Source organism: Leopardus geoffroyi, chromosome A1 (assembly GCF_018350155.1).
Source record: "Leopardus geoffroyi isolate Oge1 chromosome A1, O.geoffroyi_Oge1_pat1.0, whole genome shotgun sequence".
NCBI classification, from domain to species: Eukaryota; Metazoa; Chordata; class Mammalia; order Carnivora; family Felidae; genus Leopardus; species Leopardus geoffroyi.
Window position 1 is genome coordinate 228,422,531 of NC_059326.1, and position 17,346 is coordinate 228,439,876.

Sequence of the window (17,346 nt, forward strand, 5' to 3'; positions counted from 1 at the left end):
ACTTTAGGTTTTTATTTTGTGTCCCAGAAAATTATACTGTTTCATGATATGTGGAGTTTAAAAATCAGTTTCATATTTTCAGGTAAATATACTGTGATTTGACTTGATGTTGACTTATTGTGGTGATCTTTTTACAATATATGCAAGTATGGAAATACTATGTTGTACACCTGAAACTAACATAATGTTATATGTCAATTATGCCTCAAGAAAAAAAAAATAGTTGTTAACTTTAGCGAATAAGGAAGTACTCAAAATTTTCACAAAATGGTTCACCTCTATTACTCCCAAAGGAGTGGGTATTCAGCACTGAAAGAAAGTTTTAAAAATCAATTTCATCCTTGTAAGTAAATACAATGAACCAGTAACATTCCCATACAATAAAATTCTTATCTGATGGAACAATATCAGCACTTCTTTTTATTAACCAAATGGCATAAAGCATTGTTATAACGATCTTTTCCTTCCCATCAAAATAATTTAGCTAACGACACAATGACAATATTTCTTTAGGTCCTACAACACATCAAATCTAGTGGAAGACCTGAAGATTTTGTATAGAACGGCTGGACAGCAAGGCAGAGGAATCACTTTCATCTTCACGGACAATGAGATTAAGGATGAGTCAGTTTTGGAATACGTGAACAATGTTTTATCATCGGGGGAGGTAGGAGTTCATATATCTTCATGCATTTTGACTCTTCAGATGGCCTCCAGCTTGAGAGCTCTCTGTGTCCTTCCATCACAGTTGTTGAATGAGTGCTATTATGGGGGATTAGGAGATCCCTATTAGGAAGAAATGCTTTTTCTGTTGGGTTTGGAGAATAAAAGTGAGCTGATTGGATATTCGATATGTCCATTTACCCCCTCCAAGGACTATGACTTCGCAGTTAATAATAGAATTGTTTGTGTATTTTAAAATGTGGGGTATCTTATCTTGAGGACTTGGCTAATTTTTTTTAAAAAAGGATGTGTAAAGCTTTTTATTTTGCTGTAGTCCTAATAGTTTATTTTTGCTTTTGTTTCCCTTGCCTGAGAAGACACATCTAGAAAAAATGTTGCTAAGGCTAATGCCACAGACCACTGCCTATGTTTTCTTCTAGGAGTTTTATGGTTTCAGGTCTTATATTTAGGTCTTTAAGCCATTTTCATTTCATTTCATTTCATTTCATTTCATTTCATTTCATTTTATTTCATTTCATTTCATTTCAGTTTATTTTGTTTATGTTTAGAGAGACAGAGAAAGAGACAGAATGTGGGTAGAGAGGGAGAAAGAGAATCCCAAGTAGGCTCCATGCTCTCAGCACAGAGGGCTTGATCTCACAAACTGAGATTATGACCTGAGCTGAAATCAAGAGCTAGACACTCAACTGATCGAGCTACCCAGACTCCCCATTACCATACTGTTTTGATTATTATGGGTTTGCAGTTCATTTTGAAATCTGGAATTGTGATACATTCATCTTTGTTCTTCCTTTTCAAAGTTGCTTTGGCTATTGGGAGTCTTTTGTGGTTCCATACAAATATTAGGATTATTCTAGTTTTGCAGAAAATACTGTTGGTACATTGATAGGGATTGCATTGAATCTGTAGATTGCTTTGGGAAATATGGACATTTAATAACATTAATTCTTTCAATCTATTAGTATGGGGGTGTGCTCAATCGGTTGAGCATCTGACTCTTGATTTTGGCTCATGTTATGATCTCATGGGTTCATGGGATTGAGCCCCGTGTCAGGCTCTGTGCTGACAGTGTGGAGCCTGCTTGGGATTCTCTCTCTCCTTCTTGCCTGCCCCCCGCTCACATGCATGTATGCTCTCTCTCTCAAAATAAATAAGTAAACATTTAAAAAAATCTATAAGCATGGAATGTCTTTCCATTTGTTTGTGTCATGAGGACTTTTGTTAATTTTTAAAGGTGAGTTTTAGGACACAAATGGAGGAAAGATATCATATGTATTGACCTATATATTTTGATCTGTTTGCATATGCCTGTACTGAATTTGAATGTTTGCACTTCTTTTGAAGGTCTCCAACCTATTTGCTCGTGATGAAATTGATGAAATTAATAGTGATCTCCTATCAGTCATGAAAAAAGAACACCCCAGGCGCCCTCCTACCAATGAGAACCTGTATGACTACTTCATGAGTCGGGTTCGGCAGAACCTTCACATTGTGCTCTGCTTTTCACCTGTGGGGGAGAAATTTCGAAATCGAGCTTTGAAGTTCCCTGCCCTTATTTCAGGATGCACCATTGACTGGTTCAGCCGATGGCCTAAAGATGCCTTAGTTGCTGGTTAGTGTGGTGGACATTTTTGTCAGTTTTTGGTTAACGTGTGTGTGTGTGTGTGTGTGTGTGTGTGTGTGTGTGTGCACGCGTGTTTATTTATTTATATTCTGTGCTGTTTGTTCTCTCTGTACTGGATTGAGTCAAAAGTCACTTTGTCCAGCAGTTTAGGATATTTACAAGATGCTGCTCTTTCATATTAGGTAGCTAATTTTTCCCAGAGTGTGGTTATCAGATAACGATCTTCAGTCTGTACTCCCTTGGATTAATTTCCAGTGATTCTAGGCTTCTCAGGGATGCTTAAAGGCTTTGTCTCAGTTGGATCCCCAGGCACGTTCCAGGATGTCCCAGGAAGGCACTGAGGTTTTAACTGCTTTGATAGCATTTGTGTTCTTTTCAAAGTGGATTGGCCCATCTCTGAGTAGTTGAAGCCAAATGTCTCTTGGACATTTTGTTCTCGTGGCTGCAGTGCTGGAAATCAAAGAAGAAGACATTATCCAGCAGTCCTCTGATGGAGGGAAATGTTAGCTAGAGTGTTCTGAATGTTAGCTAGAGTGTTCTGGGACTTGGACCCTTGCTGCTTCCACTTCTGTGGAAGAGATGTTAGTAGAGGAGATGTTAGAGATCATTGAGTTTATGTTTTTTCAGCTTTGGGTGAGAAATTGTTTGTGGATATTTTAAGTGATTGGGATGTTTAGGCCTCACTCACCCTTGACCTGTTGTATCAGAATCTCAGGGGTGCCCTGTCTCACGGCAGTGGTTTTTCACACTTTTTGTCTGGTTATGTTTTAATAATAATTCAGAAGAGTCCTATTTCCCAGTAATACGTTGCTGGTAGCCTTGGTAGATAAAAGTGAGGTGAAGGAGGTAAGGAAGGGGCTGGAGCCTGCCCTCCCAGCCCCAGCCCACGTCTGTGTCACACCCAAATCTGGCACTCCAGTTCTGTGGTGCCCAGTGTGAGAACGACCGATCAGCCCATCTCCTACAGATGGAGACACGGGGGACGCTGAAGCTGAGGGACTTGTCAGAGATTTAAGAAGCATTAGGATCTGTACTGGGGGAGGAACCCAGGTTTTATAGATTTATATATATTTTTAACCAATTCTTATCCACTGGGGACATTGTATTCTCTGCAAACTGCTGTTGACAATAATATTTTTCCAATCTGTGGCTTTTAAACACAGAATGTTTAAAAGGCCAGTGATTTAAAATTTTAAGTCCTCTTAAAATGTAAACACAACTAAGGGTAAAGCTTTAAAATTCCTTGAAGTAGGATATAAATGCAGAGCACACAATGACAGAATTTAAGAGCTATATTAAAGTTAACTATGAAACATGGTAATTAGTATGCAAGTACTTTGTAGGGTAGCATGTAAGGTATTATTATGAACAATAAAATAACAATTTCAGGTGACAAACATTGTAATATACCATAATTAAGATGATTTAATTTAAATATGGAGCCCTTCCTGCTAGGTCTGTATTTCAATCATCTCTTTTATTACAAGACAAAGGCCTCACTGATCTTTCCTTTGTTAATTTCTCACAAATCTGCCCCTTTCTTTTAAATCTCATCGTATCAACCCAAGCCAGGATTACATGGAGGTCAGGGAAGTTTTCATTTCCGTGTAGTTGTTTCCTAGCTACTGTCCTGACTGTCAACGGATGTGACTCCTCGTTTGTTTATTGCAAATGTATTTATTGAACTCCATGCTGTTTATAGAGCCAGGCATAGTGGGGGGTAAGGTGGGCTTGTGTCTTCAGTCCGGATCCTCTTCCCAGGCAAGCTCATTGTCATCCTTCTGGGTGATGTGCCCCATCAACTTTTCTCTCTAGTCTTGTCGGTCCTCTGGCTGCCTGCTTGATACGTTCTGTGCACTTGGCTGCCTGCTTGATACATCCTCATGGGGGCTTTACAGACCGCTACTCCACACGTCTGCAGCTGAACTGCCTCTCCTCTGGTCCCTTCCCCAGGAAGTCCCACCATCGTCCACAAAAACTCTCTGCAATCAGAGAGCTTTGTCTTTGTCTTGAACATCCCAGCTTCCTTCAGCTCTCAAGTCTGCTCCATTGGCAAATCACTTTGACTTTATCTTTTTCTTTTAAGTTTATTTATTTATTTGGGGCGGGAGGGTCAGAGAGAGAGGGAGAGAGAGAATCCCAAGTAGCCTCCACACTGCAGCTCGTAGCCTGACACGGAGCTCAATCTCATGAACCATGAGATTATGACCAAAGCCAAAATCAAGAGTCAGATGCTTAACCAACTGAGCCAGCCAGGTACCCCATGTTGACTTTATCTTTTAAATACTGGGGGACTGTCTCTAGCACTTTCCCTCTCACAGATGTCCCAGGCCAAGCTGTCATTGTCACTCACCTGGAAAACCCAGATCACTTTCTAATGACCTCTCCTCCTCTTCCAGCTGTCTGCCATCTATCCCACAATGCTGACAGAAGAATGAGGAAAACACAAACCCAACCACACAGCTTTCTACTTAGAACCTCGCATGACCTCCCCGTGCTCTTGGGAGAAAGGCCACGTTACGTAGCCTGGCCTCCCAGGCTGGGAAGAGTGGCCCTGCCCACCCCCCATCTTCCGTTGAGGTCACTCTTTCTTCCTATTCTGTTCTTCTCGATCCTTGAACAGGCTGCTTTTTCTTCCCATGTGACACCCTCCTCCTCCATCCTGTTGAACCCTCCTCCCTTTGTCTGGATGGTGCTGGCTCAGTCAAACTTCCCTTCCTAAGGGGAACAATCCTGCCTCCCCTTCTCCCCACAAGACTGATCCCATGGTATCACGTCATAGCACTCTGTGCTCTTCCTTCCTGGGGCTAACCACAGTCTGCCATTTGTATAGTTGTGTGTTGATCTGGCCCACTAGACTAAAAACTCCATGAGGTCAAGGACTACCTATCTTTTATTCACAATCTGGGCAGCTACCAGTGCTGAATGAACGAGTCAGTCTGTCAAAGTTCATTTACTTGCAGTCTTCTCTAACCCAACACAAACCTTCTCTCTCTTTTTCTCCCCAGATACACCTCTTTTGTTTGTCCTCTGAATGTGCTTTAATCATACTTATTCTCCATACATTGTCCCCCTTAGATCAAGAATATTCTCTTCAGTCTCCTCTGTTTATCTAAGTTCCAGAGCTTAGTCAGAACTCATCACATCCTTCACTCTTTTTTTGTTCTCTAAGGAATATTTAGTTTCCCGCCCTCCCATCTTGGACCTCCTATATCTTAGCACGTAGACTTTATATCATGTACCTTGTATTGAAATCTTCTTAAACTATTGATAACCTGTAATTTTTTGTGGTATGTCTTCAGTCTAGTCTGGTAAGTGTTTACTGTGCTAGTCACCGTAGTGGAAAAAATAATTATAAGATATAAGACATAACTCCTTTATTTAGTAAATACAAAATCTTGTTGGGAAAACCAACATCTACGCACCTAATATTAACCTTGCTTCTGTTAATTTGAAAGAATACCATGTGTGGGTATTGCAAATACTTAATATACTTAGGAACTTAAGTGTTGTTTTTTCTTTTTGGAAAATTAGCCATGAGGTTTCTAGAAACAACCTTATTCAAGTTGTCTTCAGGATTCTGGTTCTAAGTTAAATTATTATCTCTAGCCACATCAGAAAGGAAACACATGATTTCATTTGTGTTAGTATATATCATTTAGATTATACTATTTCCCATAAAATATTAAATTGTATATTTTTATAATTAATTAGTATTTTATTGATATTTTATTCTTTAACAAAATTTTTTTTTAATGTTTATTTTTGAGACAGAGAGAGAGCATGAACGGGGGAGGGGCAGAGAGAGAGGGAGACACAGAATCCGAAGCAGGCTCCAGGCTCTGAGCTGTCAGCACAGAGCTCGATGTGGGGCTCGAGCCCACAGACTGTGAGATCATGACCTGAGCTGAAGTTGGACACTTAACCGACTGAGCCACCCAGGCGCCCCGATTAATATTTTATTCTTTAAGATGCATTTTTTGTTTCTTAAGCCTGTTTATTGAGGAATGAATGATATACAAAGAGCTGAGCATATTTAAAATATACAACTTGATGTATTTCGAGGTAAATACACACCCATGGGACTATCATCGTAATCTGTACCGTAGACAATCCATCACCTCCAGAAGTTTCCTTCTGACTTCTTAAGTGTAAGAAGTTCTTAAGTTATTTCTTAATTATTATTATTATTATTTTGTGATAAGAACACGACGTAAGATCTCTTGTAGTAATTTTAAGTATACAAATAGCATTGTTAGCTACAGGCATCATGATACAGAGTAGACTTCTAGGACTTATGCATGAATAGCTAAAACTTTGTACTTTTTGGTACTTTCTGACTGGGAGGAGGGGGAAATGGGACCCCCTCTTCCTAGTCCCTGGCAATCACAGTTCTCTCTGCTTCTATGAGTCTGACACTTCAGATTCCTCCTATAAGTGGTATCATGGGGTATTTGTCCTCCTGTGTCTGGCTTATTTCACTTAGCATAATGCCCTCCACGTTCATCCATGTTTTTGCAAATGGCAGTTGTCTTTTTTTTTTTTTTTTGGCGGGGTGTCTTTTTTAAGGCTGAATAATATTCTATTGCATGTATATCCATTTAACCATCAACAGACATTTAAGTTGTTTCCACGTCTTGGCTACTGTAAATAACGTTGTTATGAGCACAGGGGCACAGATATCTCTGGGACAGTGATATTACTTCCTTTGGAAATGTGCCTGGAAGTGGGATTGTTGTATCATATGGTAGCTCTATTTTTAATTTTTTGAGGACCCTCCACACTGTGAGGACCCTCCTTTTTTTGCACACCCTTGCCAACATTTGTTATCTTTTGGTTTTTTTTTTGATAATGGTCATCCTAACTGATGTGAAGTGATATCTCATTGTTATTTTGATTTGCATTTCCCTGGTGATTGGTGATGTTGAACACTTTTTCATATATCTGTTGGCCATTTGTATGTCTTCTTTAAAGAAATCTCTTTTCAGTTAATTTATCCATTTTTTTTAGAAAATTTTTTCGAGTTTGTTTATTTTCAGGAGACAGAGACAGCATGAGCAGGGGAGGGGCGGAGAGAGAGAATCCCAAGCAGGCTCCACGCTGTCAGTACAGACCCTGATGTGGGGCTTGAACTCACGAAGCATGAGAACATGACCTGAACCGAAATTGTGTCAGACGCCTACCTGACTGAGTCACCCAGGCACCTCCCCACTTTGTCCATTTTAATCAAGTTACTTGTTTTTTTGCTGTTGAGTTGTAGGAGTTATTTATTTCACATGCTGTCTCTTATCAGAGGTACAGTTCGCAAATATTTCCTCCCCCGTTCCATAAGTTACTTGTTCACTTGTTAATTGATTTCTTTGCTGTGCAGGAGATTTTTTCGTTTGGTGTAGCCCCATGTTGTTTTTGCTTTTGTTGCCTGTGCTTTTGGTGTCATGTACAAAAATTATGGCCAAGAGCATTGTCAAGGAGCTTACCCATTATGCTTCCTTCTGAGAGTTTTATGGTTTCAGGTCTTATGGTTAAGTCTTGAATCTACTTAATCTATTTTAAAATTTTTTTTTTTCAAAGTTTATTTATTTTTGGGACAGAGAGAGACAGAGCATGAACGGGGGAGGGGCAGAGAGAGAGGGAGACACAGAATCGGAAACAGGCTCCAGGCTCTGAGCCATCAGCCCAGAGCCTGACGCGGGGCTCGAACTCCCGGACCGCGAGATCGTGACCTGGCTGAAGTCGGACGCTTAACCGACTGCGCCATCCAGGCGCCCCCTACTTAATCTATTTTAATCTCAAAATAGATTAAACAATACATAGAGTGTTGTGTATGGTGTAAGACAGTAGTCCGATTTCATTCTTTTGCATATAGATCTCCACTTTTTCCAACACCACTTATTGAAGAGACTATCCTTTCCTCGTTGTGTATTCTTGGCACCCTTGTTGAAAATCAATATATATATATGGGTTTATTTCTTTTTTTTTTTTTTTTTTTTTTTTTAATTTTTTTTTTTCAACATTTATTTATTTTTGGGACAGAGAGAGACAGAGTATGAACGGGGGACGGGCAGAGAGAGAGGGAGACACAGAATCGGAAACAGGCTCCAGGCTCTGAGCCATCAGCCCAGAGCCCGACGCGGGGCTCGAACTCACGGACCGCGAGATCGTGACCTGGCTGAAGCCGGACGCTTAACCGACTGCGCCACCCAGGCGCCCCAATATGGGTTTATTTCTGAACTTTCTTCTGTTCCATGGGTCTATATGTCTATTTTTAAGGCCAATACCACACTGTTTTAATTACTGTAACCTTGTAATATATTTTGAAATCAGGAAGTGTGACGCCTCCAGTTTTGTTCTTGCTCAGAATTGCTTTGGTTTTTTTTGGGTTTTCTGTTGTTCCATATGAATTTTAGGATTGTTTTCTCTATTTCTGTAAAAAAAATACCATTGGAATTTTGATCAGGACTCTATTGAATCTGTAGATGGCTTTGGGTAGTATGGACATTTGAAAATAATAATTCTTCCAAATCATAAACATGTGATGTCTTTTCATATATTTGTGTTTATTTTAATTTCTTTCATTAGTAGTTTATGGTTTTTAGCGTACAAGTCTTTCATTTCCTTTGGTGGAGTTTATTCCTACATATTTTATTCTTTTGGATGCTATCATTATAAATTAGTTCTTCTTAATTTCTTTTTTGGATTGATGTTATTGCACAGAGTATTTTTCTAATTTAAAGATGCTTACTTAGAAGGTTAATACTAGATTTTGTAGTATTTTCATAACTAAAGTGCTTTTGGGAAAAATGTGAGTTTTTTCATATGTGAATTTAAATTGACTAAGTCTCTTGATAAAGCATTTAAAGAAAAATATGCCTTGTTTTATGTTGTAAAGTCTTGTCTTTTCCACCATTTAATAACCTCCATTTTGGCAAACCTTTGTTTTTAGCTTTATATGGTGTTGTCTTGAATGAATTGTTTCTTTAAATGTCTGTATTCTCTTCATTCGGGTGGTCTTGTCTGTATATTTTTTTCTCTTTTTTGTCCCTTCCTTGGCTACCTTTAGTTTAGTCTTCATTTCCAAGATGGTTTTGTCTTTTTCTTCTTATTTCCTGAGCTCAGTCAATTCCTGTTTTCATTTCTTCCTGATACATTATTTGGTCAGTTTCTTTTTAACTTTTCAATTTATGATTCAAAGTAGTTTATGACTCATTCAAAGGCTTCTCTGGGGATACTGGCATCAATTTGTGGTGTGTTACATGTGTTACAGTTTTAATTTGTTTTTTTTTTTTTTTTTTTTTTGGGAGGATGAGGGGCAGAGGTTTCCATCAGCTGAGGCATTTTGATTTTCCTTTCCTATTTCATTTTTTATTAGGTTTTTTCGTTTAATTCCAGTATTATTAAGATAGTAGTGTTGCATTTCTTAATGGTACTCTGTGGTGCTAATGTCACTCCTAAACCCATGAACTTCATTTAGATTTCTCCATGGTAAAGGTAATTTTTAATGTTCTTCTAGATTACATTTTAAATAAGCACATTGTTATAAAAATAGGCCATCTTCACTTGAAAATGAAGTCTCAAGCAAAATCAATAGCATATATATGGTTTATTTTTTTTTCAAAGAAGGCCATTTTAGGGGCGCCTGGGTGGCGCAGTCGGTTAGGCGTCCGACTTCAGCCAGGTCACGATCTCGCGGTCCGTGAGTTCCAGCCCCGCATCAGGCTCTGGGCTGATGGCTCAGAGCCTGGAGCCTGTTTCCGATTCTGTGTCTCCCTCTCTCTCTGCCCCTCCCCCGTTCATGCTCTGTCTCTCTCTGTCCCAAAAATGAATAAATGTTGAAAAAAATTAAAAAAAAAAAAAAAAAAAAGAGAAGGCCATTTTAAATGTGTGAATAAAATGGCCCTCTTTGAGAATTATTACTTGATTTATAATATACAAGACATGGTCTTATGAGCTAGCCACCCCTGCTTCTGCAGCCGCTCACAGCTGGTGATACATCGTCAAGAAGGCAGCTTCACGTGATAACCCCTCAGAAAGTAATGCCAACCACAACAGTATCCACGGTTTTTCTGGGAAAATTAGCCTATTTTGCTTATGAAGCACATTAGTCAATAAATATTTTTGGACTTGGTGCTGCAGTTGAATGTGTTTGCTTAGCACTCTAAAAGACTACAGAGTTCAGTTGTCTTTGGATTTCTAATTCAAGGTGACATGGGCTTTGGAGTCCATCATCCTTGGATCAAATCGCCAATCTTCCATCTGCAAGGAAACTCCTCTAAGCCTCATTATTCTTCTGTACAAAAGGTACATATTAAAATTCATCACTTAGGGATGTGGTAAGGATTAACCGATAAGGTTTTGTCAAGATTAGACATGCTTGCCCTCTGAAGGCATCGGTTAAGAATGTGTTTGGCTCTAAGAGAAAACCAGAGAAGTGCTTGCTCAAGCAAGTACTTTTTTCTCCCCCCTTCTCCTGCTGCCAAGAAAATACAGAGCTGTGCAGTCCAGGATGATGCCATTTGGGGGGTCTTTACTCCTTCTATCTTGCTGTTGTCCTTAGGGTGTGGCTTCTACTCTTACAGGCACAAGGTGGCTGTTGCATCTCCAGACATTATGTTTGTTGATGCCTTGTGAAATTTGCCTTTTAGTTCAGGGCAACATTCTTCCCCAAGAACTTTTGTCTGCACGTCATTGGCCTCCACTGGGTCACCCCTACTTGTAAGAGAGTCTGGACAACCGACGAATTTTAGTTGGGCAGATTGTTACCTTGAGCAAAATAGAGATTCTTTTAGTAACCAAGAGAGAGGCTGGCTGCTGGATAGGCAACTCGTGTCCCTCTTTCACTTTGTTACTTCAATTCTTTTCATCTCAATGAAGTAGAAATTGAAGGGCACCAAAATTCAGGCAGTGATCCGAACATTCTCCTCTCTATCCCACACATACCTCACCTCATTCCCATCAAGGGCTATGAGCACACAACACCAAAATATAACCCATACCAACCTCAGGCTTCAGTCTGAAGATGGGCCCCCAAACTGGCATTGCTGCTTTGGTGATTAGATAATAGAGATGACCTTGGAAGGGTTTTCCATGGCCTCTTGCTTGAGCTTAGCAGGCTTTGGTCACGCTAAGTAAAAGTGATCTGATTGTTTTCATAACCTTTCCTGCACCAGAGATTGTGGGTCCTTGGAAAAATATCCTTTGAATCTACTCTATTTTTATTCTCTTTGACTTTTAGAGAGATAAAAACAGCACTTGCTACATAAAAAAGAATTCCCCATATTGATACTCTCTGTTCACATAAGGGAAAAAATCATTACATAGTAAATACAAGGAGGTTTTCAGAAAGTGGGAACCTCCCCGAGGATACCCTGTAATGCCAAGTAAAGCACTTAGTATCATGCCTGGTGCATGGTGAATATTGCAGCTGTAGGGGTTAATACCTACAAAAACTTTATCCTAGGCAAAGATTGTTCCTGTGTTCCTGGTGCCTAGACTTAAACTTCCTAGAAGTTAAACTGTTCTTTGTAGAGATTGCTTAACTCATATCAGAAAATATGACTTCTGAGTCTTAATTTATGGCCTTTCAATGTATATGGTAAACTTTGTTTATAACCAAGCCGAGAAATGGTACCTATTATTTACATAGATGCAAACACTACCCCACAATTGCTTTAAGAACTTAATTTAGGGGCACCTGGGTGGCGCAGTCGGTTAAGCGTCCGACTTCAGCCAGGTCACGATCTCGCGGTCCGTGAGTTCGAGCCCCGCGTCAGGCTCTGGGCTGATGGCTCAGAGGCTGGAGCCTGTTTCCCATTCTGTGTTTCCCTCTCTCTCTGCCCCTCCCCCGTTCATGTCTGTCTCTCTCTGTCCCAAAAATAAATAAACGTTGAAAAAAAATTAAAAAAAAAAAAAAAAAAAAAAGAAAAAAAAGAAAAGAACTTAATTTAGTGATCAGTTGCTAATCATTTTTTATTTCTTTGCCAACTATCACCAGATAGGTTTGTTTACTTGATTCCTTCTCTTTCCTTCCCTTTTTATTGGCCATATTTCTATTTGCAACTCTTATGTACATTATTCAATGCTTTAAGTACTTTTCAAGCAAATCCATATGCAGTTTTGTATCCCCCAAGATACATAAAGTTGGTTATGATAACTTCTAACTGCATTGTGCATAACCTTTGTAAATTCCTTGGCATTGAGGCCAAATTTCATACTAGTCTTTAGCTCCACGGTGCCATCACAGGGCTCGGTGTGCTGCACTCAGCGTGTTTGTGGTGATTGATTAGGTCTGGCTTTATGGCCTCTTCCTATAATAGGAAATGCTGCCTTAGAATGGGTCCCATGATTGGCAGTATCGGGAAGACAAAGGTCTTCAACAGGAGGTTTTTACCCAAACATTTTTAAAGGACACTGTAAATTAGAATTGACTGCAAATGGCCACCCACCACTTTTAAGAACAGGATGACCCTGGCATAAAAAAATATAGTGGCAAACATTCCACATACCAAATGCAGTCAGAGACTGGGGGAATTAAGGGTATGACAGGTTCTGCATTTAAAAATAAACGGGAATGTTAAATTTGAGTACCAGGTGGGCACTGATTTCTGAGTTATTTGTACCACTTTTGCCCTTATGTGAAGCATAAAACAGGCTGGCTGTTGACCAGAACCCGCAGCCATGCAGAAGAGACTTCTTTGCATAAGTAACAGAAAACAAAGGCTGATGATAGTCTTGAGGTCTGTTAACAGCTTTATAAATGAAAGGGAAAATAAAATTGTTGAAATTTTGGCCTGGGGCCAAAAATGCTGACAGATATTTACCAAGTTTGGGTATAAAAATGGTATGCAGTCCTAAAAAATGTCTAAATCTTTCAAAATTAGCCAGTTAACTTTTCAGATGGTCATTCATGTGTATATTTCACACACTGCCGTCCTTATTCCTTCTAGTGTCTGAATACTTCCTGTCCCCCTATGATATTGACTGCAGTTTGGAAACCAAGAAGGAAGTGGTCCAATGCATGGGCTCCTTCCAGGACGGGGTAGCTGAGAAGTGTGTTGATTATTTCCAGAGATTCCGACGGCCTGCTCATGTGACTCCCAAGTCGTACCTCTCCTTTATTCAAGGCTATATGCTCACATATGGAGAAAAGCGTGCAGAAGTGCAAACCCTGGCCAACAGGTAAGTGTGAAGTTCGGATATAAAGCTGTTTTAAAGCATTGGCTCTCAACGGGGAGCAAATTTGCTCCTAGGGAGCATTTTGCAATGACTAGAAACATTCTTGTTTGTTACAACTCAGGTGGTCGGGAAGGGGTGCTGTTGGCAGCAAATGAGTAGAGGTCAGGGATGCTGCTAACATCTCACAGTGCACGGGATAGCCCTCTGCAGCAAAGAATCAGCCCCAAATGCCAATAGTGCTGAGGCTGAGGCACCCTCCTCTCAAGCCTATTCCAAGGATTAGTCCATGATTGCTAGGAGCTTTGTTTTTGCCCAGGAGAATAAAGTGTTGCCAAGTGTTCATGTGACCTACTGCTTGCTATAATACTGAATGACATAATGGCGGAAATAGAGAATTCAGACTGCCTGCCTCCCTCCACTCGTCCTTCTCTGGAATGCTGACGTTCACTGCCTGGAGAATACCCTGCTTCACTGAACTCTGTTCCAGATTTCACTGCTCTGCCCAGCTCTCTTCTGAACACCTATAGCTTCTGCTTGGATATGGCCAGAACCAGCCAGGGATGCTTCATAAGGGACCCTGGGTGGGACATTGGACTGACTGACTCTGAGGGCCCTGGTCTTTGAGGTTACATTATCTCAGGCCCAGACAGGCAGCATCCCTTCGCAGGGTGGTTCTGATGGCTTCATTCCTTGATTTGTTTCATTCCTTATTCCCAAATCTTTCTTCTTTTAACTTAATTGGTCTTTTTAACAAAACAAAACAGAAGTTATTTATTTTCCTTCCTCCAGATTTGGGTTTCAAGCATTTGAAGTCTCTTGTCATTTAACTAAACTTCATTAGGCCTGTTTCCTTCATGATACAGATTCTAGACCCACGATTGTTCTTCATGTTGTGCAGCATCGTAATGGGTTCACTGTCCCACATGCGGTGTGTGAAAAACATATGGACGTGTTTAGTTAGGCATCAACCCTGGATGCATATTCTTTTCCTCAGGCCCTCTTGGATTTGCTATTTGCACAGACCCTCATTCTTCAAATACGACCATTGCTGTCTGTGTTAATGAACCAGTGCTTGGAAAACCACAAATTTTAACCATGGCTTGCTTGGATTTTCAATCCTAGAATGAATACTGGATTGGAAAAGCTAAAAGAAGCCTCAGAATCTGTTGCAGCCCTGAGCACAGAACTAGCAGTGAAGGAGAAGGAGCTCCAAGTGGCCAATGATAAAGCCGACACGGTGCGTGGGCACTCACACGTGTGCCAAATTTGTTTTAAATTCCTGGTAATAAGTGTTAACGACGTATGCGTATTCACTGAGTTGTCACCGTGAAAGTACAAATTATTTCCAATAGAATCTAATACTCTTAATCTTACTGGGAAACGGTACCAGACCAACTCAACAAATCAAGGCAAAAATGTGCATTTTCAGCCTGCCAAGGTTTGTTCTGTGAGCTTTCTTCCCCTTCTATATTGAATTAGGTCTTAAAAGAAGTGACAATGAAAGCGCAGGCCGCCGAGAAGGTCAAGGCCGAGGTACAGAAGGTGAAGGACAAAGCCCAAGCCATTGTAGACAGCATCTCTAAGGACAAAGCCATCGCTGAAGAAAAACTGGAAACCGCAAAACCAGCTTTAGAAGAGGCAGAAGCAGCCCTGCAGGTAAATCTGTGTGATATGGCAGGTGTCAAGTTTAGCGCCTGGGAGGAGGGCGAAGGAAAATGAATAACAGCAAGGAAACGCTCTACTGCTCTAGACCAAAGGTCTTCCCTGGAACTATTTCAAAGAATAGTTTCTGCAGGGAGATGTTATTAGCTCCGTATAGATATTGCTTTTGCTACTTCGCATCTCATTTTCTTCACTCCTGAATGATGGGCAGTGTCATAGATTGGAGGTCAGGAGTCCTGGGTTCTCATTTCCACTCTGTCGCCAATAAGCTATGTGACATTGGGAAAGTCACAGAAAATTTCTAAAATAACATTTCTCTCCTCATTCATTGAGGACCCTGGCATGGGTCTGTAAGAGACAACATTCTCTGACTGTATCTGTGGATTTTACCCAAATACAGAGCTGCTGACCTAATGTAGCCCGTAAACGGCAGGTTCTGAACAGGTCCCAACTTGCGTGGCAATAGCAGAAATGGCAAAATTAGGAAGGAGGTTGGATTCTGAGAAAATATGATGAGTTTAGTGACATAGGCCCCACCTTAAAGAGCTGGTCCAGTTTCGAAGGCCCAATTGAAGATTTCTGGGGACTCGATTGAAGATTGCCTTTACTTCGGTCTTACTCAGCTACTGCCTTATGTTATTGATTCCTGGTCTAGGAAATGGCTGGAGAAATGAAGCGCTGATGATCTGCCCACAGCTAATTCAAGTTCTAGAACCCCCACTAAGCATGCCTTGTTGCTTGACAATGCAAACTTTTTTAATCGCTTCTTTGGCTCACTGCCTTGAACACTTCTAAATCTTTTTTGATCCAAGTTGAGTCTTTTAGTTTCCTGAACAATATAAAAATACGAGTTTCTACTCTTTTGAGACAATGAAGATATGGCCACCTCCTTTGTCCCTCCAACTTTTCACACTACTCTTACTGTGATGTGTCTTCACTTACTGTTTCTGTCTTCCTCCTTTCACTGGCTAGAGTGTGCTTCTTCATCCTCAAAGCCCCGTGGGGTCTTCAGTCTCTTAGACTGGTGGACTCCTCATCTCCCCCCTGCCTGTTTTTAAACAATCAACTTACTGTGGTATGACTGACATGTAAAAACCAGGACGTGTATACTGTATACAACTCGGAAAGTTTGGGAATAAATATATACCTTGAAACCATCCCTAACTTCAAGCCCATTGACATGTCCATTACCTCCCAAAGTTTCCCTGCCGCTCCCTTTAACGCCATTGTTGTTGTTATTGTTTTTCATGTCATAAAAACATTTAACATAGGATCTAAAATCTACCCTCTTAACAAATTTGAAGTATATAATGCAGTATTGTTAACGATAGGCACTGTGCTCTGTAGTAACTCTCCAGAATTTATTTAGCATAATTGAAAACCATCAGCTCCCCATTTTCTCTTCCTGACAGACCCTGACAACCACCATTCCACTCTCTGCTTCAATGAATCTGCCTGTTTTAGATTCCACATGTAAATGGGATCATATTGTTTTTCTATATTTAGTTTATTTTACTTGGCATAATGGCCCCTAGGTCCATCCATGTTATCTCACATGGCAGTATTTCCTTTATTTTTTTTAAGGCTGAATAATATTCCATTGAACACAGGCATGCCACACACTCATGCACACACACACACACACACACACACACACACACTCCCTCTCTCTACGCATGTATATCTCACATTTCTTTATCCACTCATCCACTGATGACCACTTAGATTGCTTCCATATATTGGCTACTGTAAATAGTGCTGCAGTGAGCGTGGGGGTTAGATATCTCTTCGAGATCCTGGTCTCTACCCAACCCCCTTTCTGGGGCATTTTGGCTTCCGACTGTGGGTCTCTGATCAATAGAAAGAAGACATTGATAGTGTAAAGAATCTTTTAAATCTTTACTTAACTCATGATACCCCATGGCATCATAGAAAAAGAGCCTATGGCATCTTAGAGCATGCTTAAAGGTGTAAATTTTCCCAAGATTTAAAAGGCTTAGCATCTTTTCTGTATTATAAAATATTTTTCTTTATCCTCCTAATTTCATGTTCTCTACCACTAAGATATTCCACATAAACATCAATGCAGAAATGTCTGGAAACAGGGGTAACATGATGGGGTGTATTGGAGAGATTTTCAATAATTTCCTTCATTGGTTCTGCCTCCATTTTATTGCTTCCTTGTGGGCTTTTGAAATCTTGAA

General features: G+C 40.3%; 1 protein-coding gene across 1 annotated transcript in view; it reads left to right on the plus strand.

Annotated features, from left to right (window-relative positions):
- Positions 1-17,346, plus strand: part of DNAH5 (dynein axonemal heavy chain 5) — a 286,976-nt gene that overhangs the window by 202,853 nt on the left and 66,777 nt on the right. Inside the window, 5 exon segments of the mRNA XM_045441848.1 lie at positions 514-667; positions 2,029-2,296; positions 13,252-13,483; positions 14,603-14,717; positions 14,960-15,136. Of these exon segments, the coding sequence (XP_045297804.1) occupies positions 514-667; positions 2,029-2,296; positions 13,252-13,483; positions 14,603-14,717; positions 14,960-15,136 (946 nt within the window).